At 35.7% G+C, this 20,643-nt stretch overlaps 1 protein-coding gene across 1 annotated transcript in view; it reads right to left on the bottom strand.

The window, feature by feature from the left end:
• The window catches only part of LOC142349998 (uncharacterized), a 211,291-nt gene that overhangs the window by 105,051 nt on the left and 85,597 nt on the right, over nt 1–20,643 (bottom strand). The window contains exons 14-17 of the mRNA XM_075401883.1: nt 19,826–19,975; nt 16,518–16,619; nt 8,176–8,517; nt 3,980–4,135 (exon numbers count right to left, since the gene is read on the bottom strand). Of these exons, the coding sequence (XP_075257998.1) occupies nt 3,980–4,135; nt 8,176–8,517; nt 16,518–16,619; nt 19,826–19,975 (750 nt within the window). The remainder of the gene's footprint in view (nt 1–3,979; nt 4,136–8,175; nt 8,518–16,517; nt 16,620–19,825; nt 19,976–20,643) is intronic.

Below are 20,643 nucleotides of genomic sequence, written 5' to 3'. Positions count from 1 at the left end.
TTTATGTCCCATGTCATGGCCATTTTCTTACCATTACAATAGTAACCACTTTTATCCATACATGTATTATCTTCTTTGAAGTAATAACAAAAATTATCCTAGTTAGTCTCATTGCAGGTCTAATCTTCTCCTTTATGGAATACAAAAATTGACGTCTGAAAATTAAAGCAAAACGTTCTTAAACTTTCTCTTTCAGCTCAAAAAGGTTGTCTCCCCAACTACACGGGTCGTTGCAGTCTTGTAAGTGTCAAACACGACCCAAGACTCACACCCAAGACCACACAGCGGAGAAAGACGTAATTGTGCCAGAGCTGTCCGCCTGGCATAAGGATAAAAATTTTTTCTTGACCCCAACCCCCAAAAATTACTTACAAAACATTAAATTCCAGAATGGGAGTAATTTTTTCTTCCGTAAGTTTAGCATATTGGCTTAAAAATTCAAAACATTAAATGTCCCATTTGTTTAAAAAGCTTTCAGAAATTTGAAAAATTACATAAAACCCTACCAAATGAAAAATCCCACTTTATCTTTTTTCCCTGTAAAGAAGCCCTCTACAAAAGATACCCTCATCCAATGTCTCGACCGTTTGAGATCATGCCTGGCATTCACAATAAAATTTTATTTTATGTGTTAATCTTGCAGAAAAATCAGAACGCATGTAGCATTAACAAAAAACCAACACTTCCAGAATCTTGAAAAAAATTCTGCAGAACTTGTACCAACTCATTAAATAAAGGCCCAATATGCAAAATTAAAACCAATTAATGGTTCAAGCAAATGTGTATCCGCAAATTTCCTCATCAAATTAATAATGAAAAATATCCTATCAATGGTGTTGGGATATATCTGCTGGAAAAACTCAGAAACAATAAAAAAAAACTGGCAACAAAAATATTTGCATGCACATTATTAAATATTCTAACCATTTTTTGTTTTTCGATTAAATTACCCATGGTGAGGGCTAAGCCACAACCATAATTGAAAAAGATAAAAAATTCAAAAAAAAGCTTTAAGCAAAACAAAAATACATTTTTAAAACACCCTACTGTTAAATGCATTTAGCATAAGATTATTATAAAAAGCAATTAGCAACAAAAACACTTTTTCATTAGCAACATAATTGCAAACATGAAAACACGTCATAATGTATGGTACGTATGACTTAGGCAAAAAAACAAAAAAAGGTATTTTAGATCTCTACCAATCAATTTTACAAAATGACCAGCAATTAATCAGTTCGCAGCGTAATCATCTCAAATCAAAGTCACTCAACTCAACAACAACATGCACAGTCACACGCAGCCCCTTCTTTTAAGCCGATTGGCGCACGCTTGACACCTTCATACCAGTCAATTTTGTACAATCCCAAAAACAATCGGAAAGTTAACATAAAAAGATCATCTGCACGCATCCCAGAAAATGCAGAAAAGATTTAAAAAAACTGTCAAACATCGACAATCTCCTAACGGAAGCTGACAAAAAACACCAAAAACTGCCTAAACATGCAGGAAAGCAGAGAAGCGCAAATGAACTCGGAAAACCCCAGGTTCGCCACAAACCTGAAAAATGCACTGAAAACGAAGTATAATAAGTTCGTCGTCTCAAATAAAATTAAGGTCCAGAACACCACCACAGGAGGACATTTCTTTATGAAATCTAGCGAGTTGCCCATTGTACCAAAATTCTCCTTAAACAGCGACCTAAATGTATGGAGAATCAGAAACAGGGAGGCAACTTCAAAAACATACAAAATCAGAAATAATCAACTGGACATCTACGCAGCCATCTCAACTTCTTTATCGCCTTTTGCGATTGTTTGTAAAACACAACGTTATCGCCCTTTGCGATTAAATTTGCTGCATTTGGGCACCCTTAACACCCAGTCACATCAGAATCAATTTTCTACTTAGCCTCAACTCAGTCAGTTACGGCCCTATCAACAAATAGTTGATCATAACTCAAAACTTGTCTGTCTTAAGTTATAAATTTTATATGATATACTATAATGTTTAATGTTTTCAATTTTTCTTCATACTAAAAATTGGGGTGAGCTGTAGTAATAAACGAACAGATAGTTAGTCCCGAAAGTCGGCCACATACATTTAAGCGTTAATTACCACAACTCTTAGCACCCGTCAAACAAAATAAACGAGCCTCAGTTTAGGCCTGGATTATCCAGGACCAAATTCAAACTAGAACTAGAACTAAATTTGACTATTTGAAATATTGTTCAATTTCCCTGCTCTTTGACTGAAATTTGCAACTCAGGGGAACTACTAAAAGCGATGCAGGTGCAGCTGGTAAAAAACAATAAAATCCCCTACAAAATTCAAGATTAAAAGAGCAGAAGGGGAAGAATTAGGGCACCCACGCAAGGATGAAACAGGCTCAAAGGCTCCCGCTTTTTTAATTCTTTTTAAAGGTAAAGACAATAATAATTGCGAGAGATGAGCAGAATTAATTCTCTCGATTTTTCGGCACATAGGAAAATTAGGAAACCGTTTCACTATGAACGTGAACGTGATTTTCCACCCCCTATCGGCCCGATGCTTCGCTGATATTATTGAGAAAAAGAAACAAGATGAAATTTTTATTGTTTCTGAGCTATAGTGCACACAGCGGTCTCTTTTCCTTGCTGATAATTTTAAATCAAAAAATATTTAAAACTATCCTGTTTAAACAGTAACAATTTAGCTAAAAATTCCTTCTGTAAATTTTATAACCTTTCTTCTTATTTAGTTGGAACATCTATCCTACTTACAAGAAGTATTGAACGATGGACACACAGCTCATCTCGATAACACAATTACGCAACTGGTTAATAGTAAGCTTTGCTTTTATAAATAATCCTTTATGAATTAAACACTTTCAGCCCCCAAATATTTAAATTGAGACTGATAGCACAAACAGGTCTTAGGCATATATCTTTGCCATCGATTTGTTATATCCTTTATCAAGTAAGATCGGCATACATAAAGAGACACTGTATTGTGTGATCTGTAACAGCCCGTTCTATTTTGATACCGGTACCAAAACAAAAACTAGTTACAAAGACTTTGGCTCGCACTTCCCACCGTCTTGTGACAATCAATGTGCGAAGCACTTAAAATACGTGTAAGTAGTTTCCACATAGCAATTAAGTAGCCTAAAATAGAAAATACTTCCAAAGAAATATGATTATACACAAAATTTTAATCCTGCTACGATTTAATTCTTCGATTATTAAAATGAGGGATTAGACTGCATTTGATTTGATGCACAATTTATATTTTTTTTTTGTATTTTGCGGCGGAAAGTAGATTTATTTTTTCAACTTCCAGAGACTGAACTTCCTTGTAGGGCGCCGCCTTTTCATCCTCGAAGCTTGTAAGTAGGTTTCACACGAACGATATATTAAGATAGGAAAAGTGCAATGTAGTTACAAGAGTGAGTAAATTTAATCGCAAAATTTGGTAACGGAACGCTAGTAATGACCTTTTTGATTACAAATAAGTTTGTTATCAAATGATTTGTAATCAGGACACCAGGTAGCTGAAGTGACTAAGATTGGGCAAACAAGCCGGATTTCGAAGAAAAGGTAAAGCAAGCCAGTTATTTCCAGAACAGCGCTATCATGGATTGTGCTGGCGGTCCGTTGGGAGCGCTGCCGTTTCGCGCAATAACCGGCCTGCGATTTCCGGATTACATCCAACAGCAGATGAGAGGCATGACCATGGACGGACAGTGGTCCCACAGGGACTCGTCGCAATCACTCGATGCGTTGAAAAATGACATATTTTTCCTTGGTGCATTGGAACACATTGTGAATTTTCAAAAAAAAACTATGAGCTATCTTGGTTAAAATGGTTCACAATGTATTATTTCTGAAAAAATACATAACTTTGGGGCTTGCTTTCATGTGTGCTTACCTTTACTGCGACTTACTTTGCGTTCACTCTACGATTTATCTTTTGCCATGAAATTCTAAAATTGACTAACTCATTACAATAGTTGGTACTGTTTTCACAACTCTCGAAATGAAGTGGATGTCTTTTGCAGCTGTTCGAGGTGTCATAACGGCACTGACACGGACACTTCCATCATCTCCCAATGTCAATGTCAAGTTGTCATCTTCCGGGGTCAAGGCGATTGGAACTGAAACAAAAAATGTTATTTTTTCACATTAGTGGTCATATAACGTATAGCCCCAGCCATATTGCAGTAAATATATACCCTAATGGATAACGGGGCCGGGCACCCGGACTGAACGTCAAGTCTTAATCAATACTGAAAAAGCCTTATTGCATGTCTTGGTACGTTTTGAATCAAGTCTTAGATCTTGGTCAAGACTTGACAAGTCTTGAGCAAGTTTTCAACACAGTTTTTGATGTTGATTTTCTTTTGTTTCTCATCGTAATAAAAAAGCCGCCATTTACAATGGCGTGCATTCAAAAGCCTCCAAAGCGAAAAATGAAGCGCAAGAAAAAGTGCTTCCACAAAGCTCACTTGATAGAGAACGAAAAAATTCCGATGTCGCCCAAATTCATAAGTTATGGCCACTCTCTTTGGCCACTGAAAATATTGATTTCCCAATGGATTTATAAGCTGATGGATGCTAAAATCACAAATACCGCGATCAAATTAACAAATGTCTTGTAAAAACTCTGTTTTGCTTAACAACTGTGCAAAAATCACGACTCGTCAAGTCGGCCAGGACTAAAACTTGCCAAATCTTGGCAAAGACTTGAATCAAGACTTGCCAAGTCTTCGGCAAAGAACTGATTGAGATTTTGCAAGTCTTCAGCAAGTCTTTACAAGCCTTCACAAAAGTTAAGACTTGAAACAAGACGTGACCGCAACTGATTTGCCAATTTAAAACGTGCATTCTCTTGAAAAAGTACGGATCAAGACTTAAAGTTCGACCCGGGATTTAACTTTGTGGGCTCTTTAATGGAAAGATTGGAAAAATCTGACCTATCGGATATTTTTGCAAACTGGATTTTTTCTGCTTACCCACACCGACGTCCGTATCTTTCCTGGATACATGTATGTCATAAAAAAATTTAAAAAATGTTATTTGATTTTATTATTGTGAATGAGAACCGACAATATAACTGTTGGTTACTAATAGGAAAAAAAACTTATATTATAGAGCTACTGTCCTGAAGGAAAGCAAAAATGCAGTTTTGCCGCGGCATTTTTCATTTTTTAAATCAAATGTCGTTCTATTTTTAGTTTTTAAATCATGTCAAGAGCTTCTAAAAAAGCAGTTATCACAAAGCTGGTGTGAAAATTTTCTCCAATTTAACAACTGTGCAAAAATCATGACTCATCAAGTCTTGGCCAGGACTTAACTCAAATAAAACTTGCAAAATCTTGGCAAAGGCTTGAATCAAGACTCGCCAAGTCTTCTGCAAAGAACTGATTGGGATTTGGCAAGTCATCAGCAAGTCTTTACAAGCCTTCACAAGAGTTAAGAGTTGAAACAAGACGTAACCAGAACTGATTTGTCAATTTAAGACGTGTATTTCATTGAAAAAGTACGGATCAAGACTTAAAGTTCGACCCGGGATTTAACTTTGTAGGCTCTTTAATGGGAAAGATAGGAAAAATCTGGCCAATCGAATATTTTTGCAAACTGGATTTTTTCTCTTTACCCCCCCCCCCGTATCTTTCCTGTATACATGTATGTCATAAAAAAATTTAAAAAGTGTTATTTGATTTTATTATTTTGAATGAGAACCGACAATATAACTGTTGGTTACTAATAGAAAAAAAAACTTATATTATAGAGCTACTGTCCTGAAGGAAAGCCAAAAGGCAGTTTCGCCACGGCACTTTTCAATTTTTAAATCAAATGTCGTTCTATTTTTAGTTTTTAAATCATGTCAAGAGCTTCTAAAAAAGCAGTTATCAGGAAGCTGGTGAGAAAATTTTCTCCAATTTAACAACTGTGCAAAAATCATGACTCATCAAGTCTTTGCTGAGTTGTTGCGAGCGATTTAAAGCAATTTTTTCTGTTTGTCATTCAATAAAGAAGGTTTACACATTTTGCAAAATTTCCTTGAATTTGTACTCTATTGATAATTTCTCTGTGCACCACTAGCTGCTGAGTCTTTTCTTAAAAAATTTTCATTTTTTTTAATTATAGTTTTCAGCAGTTCATAAAAATAAAATTCTTTTTTACTTTTTTTATGTTTTACAGAGACCCGTAGGCCAATTGCAGAATCAATTTTACATTTGGCCTGAATAATCGAAGTCATGTGATTAATTTTTCTCAAGTTGATCAATATTGCTTTTTTGCCGTCCAATTTATTGAAACACCGTATGCAAAATTGATTGAACAAATGTTCTGTACACGCACGGGTATATGATCTGATTTCTGTTTAAGATCTTGCTCAGTTTATAAAAAGTAGAACAAAAAAGTGTGATTTCAGCAAAAGTTTATGTGGCCTTGGATGTTCAATATGTCGTCAAAATTAACACCTAGATATTAAGCCAATTTTTGAATTAATAATGGATTTTTTAAAGCGAATAGATATTAATAAAATTTGCTCTACATAAATAGGACTTGCGTTTCATGTTTTTAATGTTTTTTTGGAAACTTTTACAGTATGTTTTACCTATATTCATTGTTAACTTATCCTTCTCGAGCCATTTTTTTAGACCGAATTGTAATGGGTTATATTTTCATCTATCCAGCTGAGTTAAAAACCATGTCATTGGCAAACAAAAACATAACCGACTAAACGTCGGAAGAACTGCTCTCGGTAGGAGCTCTAATCAATTACAGCAATTGCAGCCTAATTCAGTCCGGGGGGGGGGGGTGTGAGTCTAAATGGGAGTAAGAAGTTCAATAGTTGGCTTCAAATAACCACATTAGAGGTTAACATATAACACCATTAAGATTTAAAGTGAAAAATGGCACCAGTTTTGGCGCAATTTTCATTTGACTTTTAGTATTAAACTGCCCCCAATTGGGTTCAGCTGCTTGAAATTGTGAATGAGAGAGAATTTTAGATCACGTGAAACGCGAAAAAGTCAAGGGCGTAAAATTCACTCGAAAAGTCAAAACGGTCAAGCGAAATTTTTGCATAAAAAAAGACACACGTTTACAATAATTGCTATGAACATCGTTCAAGAGCAATAAATCATTCATTTATGCAATGTTTCAATTTGTAGGTCAGTGACATACCAAAAAAATAAAAGCGTTTTCAATATTTATCATTGTGACATGCCATATTTTAATGGTTTAAATGTTGCCTCCGCTCCTTCGATTTTCATGTTCTGCAATCTATTTGAGTTAAGACTTCAAAAAGTGGCCAATAGAATACTATTCTGTATAGTTTATTCAATAGCAAATTATGGTCCACTGTTTCAATGGATTAGTTTAGTTTGGTAAAAGCAGAGTAGATATTTGTTGCAGGTTTACGCTTTTGCCCAAATTTTCGCTGAATTCAAATAAACCGTCATGAAACTGATTGGTTTGAGTTAACAAGCCAGTCATCCTATAAAAAAATGATTTTTTTCAAAACCTTAGAATTGGCTAAGAATATCATTGGTCTATGATTATTGGCATCAGAGGCATTTCCCTGTTTGAGTATTTTACATTGATCTTTTTCGAACAATTGGTAAATTCTTGTGTTTTATCTGCTCTGTTGATGGTTTGTCATAACACCCCGTACCTTACCTCCAGAGTAGATCAGAGCTGGAGCAGAGTAAATTCAGGGAAACTCTCAGAGCTGGATCAGAGTCTGATCAGGTCACTTTTTACGCTTGACAGAGTAGCTCCAGAGTAGAAGTATGCGGTTACACTTGACAGAAGAACTCCCAGAGTAGCATTATTCTGGGCTATCCTTGACAGAGCTGGGCTCATAGCAGGCCTACTCTGGGACAACTCTTGACACAGCAGATGAGGTATATACAACTGCACCTCTATTTGAGTAATCGACTTTTATGAAGAATCAATAAAACCAGATGCGGGGAAGGGAAGGGCGTGTGGTGAATATTGACTCTAATTTCATAGTCTAGGACCCTAGCTAAATATTTCCACAGTATTTTGTACTCATTCCCCCGTACGTTGTGGACCAGTTACAGAGGATGCCCAGTTACAGATGAATCATTATGTGAAAATATGTCACGTGCCAATAATATGCGCCGGACTTTTTTTCGGAAAATTTCTTAAAAATTCTTACCCGTGGGAACAGAATTGGTCAGAGTGAGATTTGTTACAACTTCCTGACTACAAGAATCGATAGGTGCAAATTCAAACTTGTACAACAGTCCTGCTCTCAAATTCTCTGCCCTGTGGGACGAAGTTGCGTCTATCAGCTCAGTCGAATCCTCTCTCGAAATATCTTCTGAATTGTAAAATATTTCAACATAGGTTAATCGTTCCAGGGTTCTTTTAAGTTGCAACTGATCGACTGAACAAATTGCAGTTCCGTTGTCACCTGGGATTGATTCAAAGGATTCCACCAAAAGTTGGGTAGAGTTAGATGTGATTTCGGAGGCAAAGAGGTTTTTGGACGAATTCGCTAGAAGCAAAAACATAATGCATCAACTAAATAAAGCATGCATGCAGTACTTTTTTTAAACAAAAAAGCTTTTTCGTAAGGTCAGTTCTGAAACATTGCATCAGAAAAAGTTTAAGTTTATATTAGTTTCTGCGCAGTTTATCATCAATTTTATGATTTTATTGAGAAAATGGAGCGAAATGAAATCCCAGCACCAAAATGTCATGGTTAACAGCATGTAAACTATGAATACATTACGATAATAGAACAAAAAATTCAATAGTGTCCGCGAGGTCAGAGAGAAACTTAAATTACTGAAACCTCTGGAATTGCATCTGTACGAGTTGTTAAAATTGATGAGTAAGAGTTTAAGACCAAATATTGACTGTGGCCAAGGATCACAAATCTTCGGCAAAGAAGAAATACAAAATATTCATTCCGATGAGTAAAAAGACTAAAAACCATAAAAACCTTGAGATTAACGACGTGCCAAAAAAATTTCTGATGTACCGAACAAGAAAATTGTTTATTTTTTTTTTATTACTTTAGACAAAAACATTGTCAGAGAAATTTTAGTGGTAAATTAATCTGTTCTATTAAAAGCCTACATAACTTAAGACACAATTACATACAGGGAAACAAAGTGTTGACGGGACAGCTCTGGTAACGTTATCAGTAGCGTGGGGTAACTTCTTTATTCTGCAAGCTTAGAGGCACCATCCTATGGACAGGCTAAGGCCTTTTTGGTGACCTCTTGAATGTGTTGCATATCTATACACTAGTTCGGTAATAAGTTACTATTATCATTATAATATACCACTTTTTAATATTTCAGATAGTTTGTATATAACCATCACACCGCCCACATAATTTAGCATAATGGTATGAGACTTGGGATCAAGAGCGATATTTAATTCTGTAGCAAAGCAGCAGCTTGAATCGCATGAAATCCAACATTGTTGGCAGGACTCAATTTTAACATATTGTTTTCAATTCAGTAAATTTTATTTCAAATTTAAAAGAAACCAATGTATTTCGAGACACGAACCGATTACTGGCCATCTAGAAAGAACAGAATACCAGTAGAGTGATTCCGCCACCAACGGGATAGTTATAATAAACCGGAAAGGTAGATTATTAGATTTTAAATCAAGAGTTGAGCTGTTGCTGAGATATAAAATTGATTAAACTTATTGGCAGGATGATTTTTATGATTTTGCTTATTTCTAAAGCCAGCATGATCCCGTTTTAATCAATGGCTGCAGTTTTAAAAGCTCCCGAAATTTACTGGCACTTTCGTACTTTCCGCCAAGCCAATATAAAGTTGGATACTCTTAGGCTATGTTCATTGTAATTATTTTGTGAAAAAACTGTTGGATTTATAACACTGAATGTCAATTTTTGTAAATATAATTTATTATTGAGAGTTGAAATGTATTTCCTCAATGAAGACAACTGATCACAGGGGCATCTTGTCTATTATAACTAACTCTAAAAAAAACTTTTTTTCGCGTATAGCTAAAATGTGTTGTAATTTTTAATTTTTAAATTACAGTTTATTTTTATAAAAATTTCTAGAGTTTAACATTTAATTCTACGCAAAGAACTTCGTGAAAAGAGCATACAAGAAAAATATTCATGTCTATCGTTGCAATATTGTTAATTAATTGAGTAGTAATTTTAAGCAGTTCTCAACATATGTCCGTTTTTTGCAATACGCCCGAGGAACCAAGGCTTCTGTCTCCCCAACAAGTTTGTTTTTGTATTGTTTAATTAACAGAAGTTAGCATTATTTTTTTTATTTCAATTAATTCTATTTTTAGCAAATGAAGTCTAAAAATTACAAGACCAAAGGTTCGGAAAATTTTGATGGACTCACGAGCAAATCAAACATAAGATATTGTTTGCTTTATTAGTAGTAACTAAATAATAGTAATTTCAGTGCTCGCTTTTCGAGTGCTCGCTTTTATTAAACATAATAAACTTAATTCATAGATCTAGGAAGAAAATTCTGGTAAAAAATATCATAGTCTGTACCAGTTTGAACGATCCCTTCGCGTATTTCGATAAAATGCGACTTCTTAAGGAAACATACTGATGCATTCTAAGCTTTAGGAAGTAACATCATGGTAATAACTATGCTGGAAGTCTTGTCAATACACAGCTAGTTTTATTTCACAGAGTTCGCAAAAAACTTTGCTATGCATGACTGTGCCTACAATAAGAATTTTTGTACCAATTTAAACGTGGTGTTATAAATTTTGAGCTTCCTGGGCCTGAAATTAACAATTTTTGGATGATTTTTGTTTTGATTTTACAGTGTTTCACATAAAAATCACTGCGGTGTTTCACACTCAAATCAGGCCAATAAAATCATTGGGTTGATCATTGCTCAGTTCTATCTGATCTAATTTCATTTTTTTCCAGACGTGTCTTTCTCCGGGTTGACCTTTCCCTGTAAAAAAATAAATTGCCAAATACCAAATAAATCAAAGAAATCCATTTATCAAAGAAATCCAAATTGATCTTGCACACAGAACATAACCGACTGACGTCGGGCTAACTGCTCTCAAAGGACCAGAGAGCGGTTGGCTTCGTCAGTAGCTGTCCACGTTTTGGTTTAGTGAGGATAGCTTTAGCTTACTTGAAGGGGCGTGAGGTGAGTGCAGCGGCGGGTGCACAGGGGGGGGGGGGTTCAACAGTGGGAGGGGGCAAAGGCGGAGTCGGACCTTTGGCTGCACGGGCCCCTTCCCACCTGAACAATCTACAGGGCTGGGGATTGAGGGGGGTTGATGTGGAAGTGAGGTGGAGTGGGGGATCAATTTCTAAGAACCTCACTTCCCACACTAAGTGTGAGTCTCCAAAAAGAGTTTCTGTTAATCGCAAACTTGGAGACCAGTGAGCACAAAGGCTCCGAGAGAACTATGCCAACGGGGCTCTACCTCTTTATACCGTTTCTGAGCAGTTTCTGCATAAAAACAGAACAGCAGACTAAAATAATTGCAACAAACTTTGTTTGAGAGCAACTAAAAAATTATCTTCTAAACAGTGCTAGTTAAGTCCTTTATTATTTCACACATTTCTACTATTATTCAGCGTTGATGATGATAAAAGAAAACGACATCACACAGATTCACAGCAGAAGGGCGGCATCAACGAGAAAGAGGAGGAAAACTCCTCAGCTCACAGAGGGAGAGAGAGACAGCTAGGAATAATATTTCTATGATGAGATTCGACTCTACAACTTCAAATTTCTAGCGTTGTTAATAATTTAATCAAATAGAAATAATTGAGAAGCACAAAGCACAGAAAAATTTCCAGATTCAGCAGCAAAAAATGTTCAAAAACAATTTTTTGTCTCTAGAATTCTGTCATTTAACCTATTTGCAATACTTTAAAAGTTTCGTTGGCCAGCAATGATTGTTGAACTCAGAAAAGGACAAAAAAACCCAAAACTTTAAAAGAAAAAATAGAAAATTCTAACAAAGTCTTGCGAGATTTGTGATATTAATATCGACAGAACCATTTCATTGTCTCAAGAGTTTTCCAGCATCCCCAGTTCAAGCCTTAAATAGTTTCACTGAAAAAAAAATGATCCACAAACTTGGAACATGATAATTACTTTAAAAAAATTTCAAAAATTAGGTTTTAACACAAAAATTTCTAAAACCCAGTTTATTAAAAACCGATTACTCTTCCATTAACGCTATAAGCTTTGCAGCAGCTTATTATCAAAAAGAAGTGTGGCATGAACAACAGAGTCAAGGAAGGAGGGAAAGAGAGAGAGAGACAGAGAGAGTGGAGTGAGAGAGAGAGAGAGAGAAAACGTGAACGAGAAAGGGAAAAAGAATTCTCAACTGACACAGAGAGAGAGAGAGAGAGCTAGGAATAAATCTTCCAATATGTGATTCTAATCTGCATTTTGGAGTTTTTTAGCCTTGTTAGTATTTAAATCAAACAGAAAAAAATGAAAAGTAAAAATGTTTAAAAGAAAAATTTCCAAGTTTAGCAGTGAAAAACGTTCAAAAACATTTTCCTGTTTCGCCAATTCTCCCATGTAACCCATCTGCAATACTTAAAAGGCTTTGTTGGCCAGCAAAGATTGTTAAACTCAGAAAAGGACAAAAACTCAAATCTTTCAAAAAAAAAATTAGTAAATTTGAGTAAAACCTTGCTGAGATTTGTGATATTAATATCTTTAGAACCATTTCATTTTCTCCAGAGACTTTTCAGTATTTCAGGCATAAAATAGTTTGACTGGATTATAAAGATCCATAAACTTGGAACATGATATTAACTTTAAAAGAATTTTTGAAAAATTTAAATTTTATCAAAAAATTGCTGTATCTCGAGTTATTAAAAAAAATGATATCCAATGCATTAACTCTATAAGCTATGCAGCGGCTAATTATCAAATTTTGCAGGAGGTCCCTCTCTGGGCCTCTGGTGCAGACAAAAATCAAAAATTTAAAAAAAAACTTGAAAAAATTGCCAACTTTTTTTAAAAAGTTGCTTAAAATCGTGATATTAAAAAATTTATATATTTGCAGTAGCCTATTAAGAAACCCTGGAAGAAGTTCCTTGGCTCTTGAGGATGCAAAAACTTAATAAACAAAAAAGTATATAAAAAATTTCAATTTTAGCGAATAATAGCTAAAATTTGTGAAATCAAAAAGCCAAAAACTATAAAAAAAAAACTTGAAAAATTTATCGAAAAACAGCTAATATTTGAGAAATTAAAAAGCTGAAATGGCCGATAAAAATTTAACAAGGATTTATTATCAAACTCTAAAAGAGGTTTTCTGGCCTCGGGCCTGAAAAAACCTGAGAGATGGCAATACACTTCAAAAAAATTGGAAAAGTTGCAAGTTTCGAAAAAAAATAAAAACTGTGATGTTAAAATCTTGAAAAACAATCCATTAAATCTGCAAAATATGCAGTAACGTATTATCAAACCCTAGAGGAGGTTCCTATGCTCTTCAAGCTGGAAAAACTTAAAAAATGACAATAACTTTCAAAAAAAATTAATGTCAAAAAAACCTGTCAAAAAAATTGGAAAAATACAGGTTTCGATAAAAAAAAGCTAAAAGTCGTGATGTTAAAATTTTGAGAAACATTCCAATAAATCTAGAAAATATGCAGTACGTATTATTAAACCATAGAGATTTCTTGGCTCTTCAAGCAGGGAAAACTTAAAAATTGGCAAAAGCTTTCAAAAACTTGAAAATTGCAGCTTTTATCAAAAAAATTGGTAAAATTTGTGATATTAAAATGCTGAAAACTGTTTCATGGCCAAAAAAAATTTTTTTGGTTTTTTTTAAACTCTAAAGGAGGTTTTCTGACCACTGGGGCAGGAAAAATGTGATTTGTGGAGTTAAAATGTTGAAAACATGCTTTTTTACACCTAGGGCTGAAAAAAACTTTAAAAAAATGCGAAATTTAATAAAAATTTGCTTGTTTGAGTTAAAATTACGGCCTTCCCAATAGCTTCGACACACAAAGCATTTGAAGGACTACTAAACGCGACTAAGAGCCTCTAATGAAACTAAATGTCCACTGGGCGCTCCCTCTTTATCCCGTTTTTAATGACGACAAGTTAAATGGGTCAAACAATAATCGGTCAAGCAAAAAATTGCATAAAAAGACCAACAGGACTAATATTATTGTACATTAAAATCAGAACATTAAAATCATTGGGTTGATCATTGCTCCGTTTTATCTGATACAATTTCATTTTTCCGTAACCCAGCTGATCGGTTACGAGCTTTTCAATTTGAGTGTCTTTCTCCGAATTTAGCTTTCCCTTTAATAAAAAAATTAAATCAATTTTCCAAATATCAAATAAATCGAAGATATTCATGTATCAAAGAAATCCAAATTGATTCTACACACAGAATATAACCGACTGACGTCGGTGAACAACTCTCAAACAACCAGCGAGCCGTTGGCTTTGTCATTAGCTTTCCACGCTTTGGTTTATTGGGGCTAGCTGTATCTTAATTGAAGGGGCGTGAGGTAAGCGCAGGGGGGAGGGCAATAGTGGGGATGTGGGAGTAGGATCTTTGTCTGCATGGCCCCTTACGGCCTGATCAATCTGCAGGGCTGGGGAATGAGGAGGATTGATGTGGAAAGTGAGGTGGAGTGGAGGATCAGTTTCTAGGAACCGCCCTTCACACCATAAGTGTAAGTCTCCAAAACAGATTCTGTGAACCGCATACTTGGAGACTATTGAGCTCAAAGGCTCTAAGAGAACTATGCTCACGGGGCTCTAACTCTCTATCCCGTTTCTGAGGAGGTTAAGTCAAACGGGTCAGACGAAAAATGGGTCAAGCGAAAAATCGCATGAAAACAGACAAACAGACTAATACAATTGCTACAAACTTCGTTTGAGAGCAATCAACGAATGATTTTCTAAACAATGCTAGTTAAGTCATTTATGATAAAAAATTTTGTTCACACATTTCTACTATAATTCAGCGTAAATGATGGTAAAAAGATGATTACATGACGCCATATCACAGCAGAGGGGCGGCATCAACGAGAAAGATGAGGAAAAAGAACCTCAACTGACCTCAACCTTGTTAGCGATTAAATCAAATAGAAAAACTGAGAAACGAGAAGTTTCAAAGACAAATTACCCAATTTAGCGGTAGAAAAAATTAAAAAACATTTTTGTCTCTAAAATTCTTTCATGTAACCCATATGCAAGACTTTAAATGTTTCATTGGCCAGCAATGATCGTTAAACTCAGAAAAGGACAAAAATTACTTAAAATTTTTTAAAAAAATTATCAAAAATTTTATCAAATTTTCGCCAAGATTTGTGATATTAATATCTACAGAAACATTTCATCGTCTCAAGAGATTTACACTATCCCCAGTTCAAGCCTTCAATAGTTTTACTGGCTAAAAAAAGCTCCATAAATTTGGAACATGATAATTACTTTACAAAAATTTGAAAATTAGATTTTATCAAAAAATGCTCACACTCGAGTTATTAAAAACTGATAACCATTCCATTAACACTATAAGCTATGCAGCTTAGTATCGAACTTCGGAGGAGGTCGCTGGGCCCCTGGTGCCAAAAAATTTTAAACAAATCAAATCTTCAAAAAACTTAAAAAAATTGCAATATTTTTAAAAAAATTTCTTGAATTCGTGATAAGAAAATCTTGGAAAAAATTCCGTTACAAACTATGCAGTAACCTATTAGCAATCCCTAGAGTAGGTTACTTGGCTCTTCAAGCTGGGAAACTTAAAAAACGACAAAAACTTTCAGAAAACTTAAAAATTGCAACTTTTAATTAAAAAAATTGGTAAAATTTGTGATATTTAGAGGCTGATAACTGTTTCATGGCAAAAAAAATGTTTCGGTATTTTTTCAAACCCTAAAGGAGGTTTCCTGACCACTGGGGCTAGAAAAATTTGATTATTGACAATAAATGTCTAAAAAAAATGAAAAAAAAATGCAATTTACACCTAGGGCTGAAAAAGCTCAAAAAATGACAGAAATTTTTAAAAAGATTGAAAAAAATTGTGAAGATTAAAGAAAATTTGCGTGTTTTTGTTTGTATTATATTGTGCAAGAGACGTTTATCAACTTTAATCAGCCTCAATTTTAGACTGGTCCAACAAAAAAAAATCAAAAAATGATGAAAAACACGCATAGTTTTAACACTTTGGGCTCAAAAATTCCTAAAAATGACATTTAACCTTAAACTACGGCCTTCCCAGTAGCTTCACCACACTAGGCACTTGAAGGACTACTAAACGCGACTATGAACCTCTAATGAAACTAAATGCCAGCTGGGCGCTCCCTGTTTATCCCGTTTTTAAGGACGAAAAGTCAAATTGGTCAGACGAAAAATCGGGCAAGCAAAAAATTGCATAAAAAGACCAACAGGACTAATGTAATTGCTACAAACTTCGTTTGATGGCAATTAAAAATTTATTGATGAAAGTTGTATGTTGGTTATGAGAGGCATTTCAGTATGAAAATTTAGTAAACTGTTTGTCACTTACTCATTCTGAAAGTGATGATTTCTTTGCTTTGTCTCCCGTAACTGTTTAGAACAATCTCCACATTGTATTCATTTCCACCCTCCAAATTAGTAGCATTGAATTCTAAACAAAAAAAAACAGAAATGTTGTACTGTAAAGTTTTAAAAGCCAATACGAATTTCTGAAAAAGATTTGGCTTAGAAGGATTGACTCATTATCACTAGACAATTATTCCGCCAAATCAAAGATGTCCTGCTTTAAAATTAACAAAGTTAGGTGCCTTAAAACACTTTTTTCTTCGTTTTCAATTTTTCTGATTATTTTTCTCTTTCCTCTCCGTTTTTCAATTTTCGTTTCGTCATTTTCATTTCATCATCATTATGTAATTTAGAAAAAGCTCGTACATCAATGGGAGATCTACTCTGTTTCCTCCTCTTGTCGATATAAAGAATCCAAACCCTATGTCTTAATCTCCGGTGGCGTTTATGACCCCCTCCCCCCACTCGTTAGAATCTATGAATCTTTGTTGAGCACTTTACTTACTTTACTATTAACGACCATGCAAACAAAGCTACCTAGTGTAATACCTAGTTTTCCAAAAACCATGCTGTATTCGCACAACAAATCAAGTGTTGGAATATGTGCGAATGGTGAACAGACAACAGACAAAACATACCCGGACAAAAACAGACAAAATAGACCAGTCCCTGACAAAACAGTCCCTGAAAAAATCGTTGGAGGAGAGCACCCGGATCTAACGCCAAGTCAATTTCAGTACTGGGCAAATCTAAATCCACCCAAGTCTTATTTCATTACTGATTCAGAACCATGATCATGTCACTTTTTCCAAGAGTATAATCCAAGTCTGAGTTAAGACTTGGCAAGTCTAAATCCAAGTCTGATTTAAGACTTGGTAAGTCTAATCCAAGTTTGATTTAACACTTGGCAATTCTAAATTCAAGTCTGATTTAAGACTTGGCCAGTCTAAATCCAAGTCTGATTTAAGACTTGGCAAGTCTAAATCCGAGTCTCGGCAAGTCGAAAATGCGTCCAGAAACGTCAAAAACAGCCAAAAAAAAAACGTCAAAAATAACCGAAAAAACGTCAAAAGTAACTGAAAAAAAGTCCAAAAACAGCCCGGGAACATCAAAAATAGTCGAAAAACGACAAAAATAGCCAAAAACGTCAAAAAAGGCCAAAAAACGTCAAAAATAGCCGGGGAAACGTCACAAATAGCCGAATGGTCTTCCTCTGGGTCGACTTCTCCTCTAAAACTAGTAATATTTTTCAGTACTGTATCACAACTGGATAGAACGAGAGGGCCTCGGTTTAACATGGGGACCCTCACGGTGCTTCCTCTTTTAAGAATTTTGCCCCTAGTGATGCTCTTCGACATTTGCCAAATCTAAAAAATCAAAAAATTTTCGGCTAAAATTCTGCCTGAAGGGGCTGAAAAACTGCTGAAAACGGCCCATAGCTACCTGAAATGACCCATTGGGACCTCACGAAGGGCCTGTAGTAGTGTCTGGTACCATTTCGTATCAGTCTGGCATCGATTTTCAGGACCCCGGGAAAGTGCTTAAACATAAATCTGGAGATCGTGGCACTTTTCAAAATTTTTCGGAAATCGAAATTTTCACTCGAAAAATTTTGAAAATTTGGTTTTGATTTGGGAATCAACTTCCAAATGTCATCCAAGTCTTGGCAAAGAAAGATTTGCTAGACTTGTATTTAGACTTAGCTCGGACTGGGAAACGAACTAACACTTGGATTTAGACTTGCCTATTACTGATATTGACTTGGAGTTTGGTTCGAGCAGTCAAAACAGTTCCAGACTAAAAAACTCCTAACAAAACAGTCCCAAGTTTCAAAATATTTACAGACGGAACAATCCTAGACAAAATGGTTCAAAGAAAGTTGACAAAGGAGTTCAAGACCGAAGAGTGCTAATCACTATCGGATTGAATGCATGCACAAAAATAAACATAACCGACTAACGTCGGGCGAATTGCTCTCAAACGACCGGCGAGCGGTTGGCTTGGTCAGTAGCTAGCCACGGGGGGGGGGGGGGTGCACCGGGGGCAGCACTGGGTGGGGGGGCAAAAGCGCGGTGGGGGGGGTGGAGCCAATAGTGGGGGTGGGGGGTCAACAAGGGGGGGGTGTCAACCTCTAAGAACCGCCCCTCACACCATAAGTATAAGTATAAGTCTCCAAGACAGTTTGAGCTGAAACAGACCTGAAAGGCTCTAAGAGCACATAATGCCCGCTGGGCGCTACCTGTTTATCCCGTTTTTGAGGACGAAAAGTCAAAAGCGTCAGACGAAAAATTGGTCAAGCGAAAAATCGCATAAAAAAAAGACCGACAGGACTAATATAATTGCTACAAACTTCGTTTGAGAGCAATTAAACAATAATTGCTACAAACTTCGTTTGAGAGCAATTAAACAAACATGTTCCCTGAATTATGCATAGGAGTGCATGCCATTAAAATAACATTACAGTAAAAACCAATTCAGTAAGAAAACTGAACTCAAATTAAGTATCGTTTCAAAACTTACGAGGTACTCTTTTGTCTGCTGTCTTAGGACTATATTCTTCGGGAATGTTCTGTCCCTAAAAAATTTTCATTTTGGACTGTTTCGACTGGGACTGTTTTTTCCTTGACATGTCTGCAAACGGATCATGTAAATAGCTGGTGTTTGATTAGCTGGTGACCCGAAGGACCCTGTTGTGAGGTTTGACCGCTGAAAATTGTTACAAAAACGTAGAATTAGTCGTTAGTGTGGTTTTCACTGGTGAATGTGATAATTATGGTAAAAAAAAAACATTTCACCGCTTTAAACAAAATTCGATTTTCAAAAATACGAGAATAAATTTATCAATTTATCGCAATTTGGTAGAAACATAAAATTTAATTTATAAGATAGCTCTGTTGGGAGAGAATACATAGCGCAGAAGACTTCAATATACTAGTAGTCCCGTTTTTTGTCTCGATATAATGTGCTTGTTTGAATTAGTACCCAATTAGAAGATAACAAAGTTCATATCTAAGACTACACATCTGGCATATGAGAAGAAGGCTTCGTAAATCTAGTCCCGCCCCTCTAAACAGCAAACACCATATGCTAAACAAAAACGACAACATACTAACTCTAAAGGCAATGGGTGCTGGTGTTAGAAGGTTGATAGAGAACTACCCAGTGTAAATTGTGAATAACATATAAGCTTGACAAGAAGCTCCACTCGTTCAACGTATACTTGGCTAGAGAAAAGAAACTTTGAGAAACAGGTAAGATTATGAGAATCTTGCCTCTGATTGGTTTACTAACGTGTACTGGTAGTAGTTGCAACAAGTTCCTCATTGATGAAGATTTGGAAGTTCTCGTACACGTCTGAAGAGATACTCCAGCTCAGCTGGACTGATTGACCCGGCACCAGGGTTCTGAAGGACAAGGATCCCAGTGTCGGTGGTTCTGGCTCTAAAAACAAACCCAGGTTCAGGTTCCCTGCCTACGCGATCTCTCATCAAATCATCTTGGATCTCACCTCCGGTTGTTAGGAGAGGCGGGATGAGATAATTTGGGACTCCATTACTATGCAAATGTATGGCTAAACTCGACGAGTTCAAACCGGCCCCCGGTGTCAGTGGTTTCATATGACACCAAAGTGAGAATATTGTATACTAATGTCAGAATACATAAACTTCGCAAAAAACTGATCGGTGGGAAAAATCTAGAACATGGCCTTTCTTGTATTTTGCACAGAAGTATGATCAGTGGCAAAGGCCTGAAGTAAAAGCTGCTTAAAGTTGCTATTAATTTACGCTCTTAAAAGTTGAGCAATCAGTCCCTTTTTGAGCACAATTAAACGTAAGAAAAGAAGCTGAATGAACTAAAAATTTCAGAAAGAACCCCCGTCCAAAATCAAAGAATCTGACTCGTTCTAAGTGACATTATTTATGTCTTTATACGGGTATATATTAATTGCAGTGGACAGTCCAATCTCCAAATAGTTTAAACAAATCATTAACAGTGCAAAATAATCATTAGTTTGTTCACTCAATGTCATGAAAATAAAAACATAACCAGAAGAAATACGGAAACGACCCAGAGCGTCAAATTAGTACCGTTTTGCAGCCAAAACCATT

This window comes from Convolutriloba macropyga, chromosome 11 (genome assembly GCF_964194025.1).
Source record: "Convolutriloba macropyga chromosome 11, txConMacr16.3, whole genome shotgun sequence".
NCBI lineage: Eukaryota > Metazoa > Xenacoelomorpha > Acoela > Convolutidae > Convolutriloba > Convolutriloba macropyga.
Note: the sequence above shows the minus strand (reverse complement) of the source record. Positions and strands in the feature narration are given on the sequence as shown.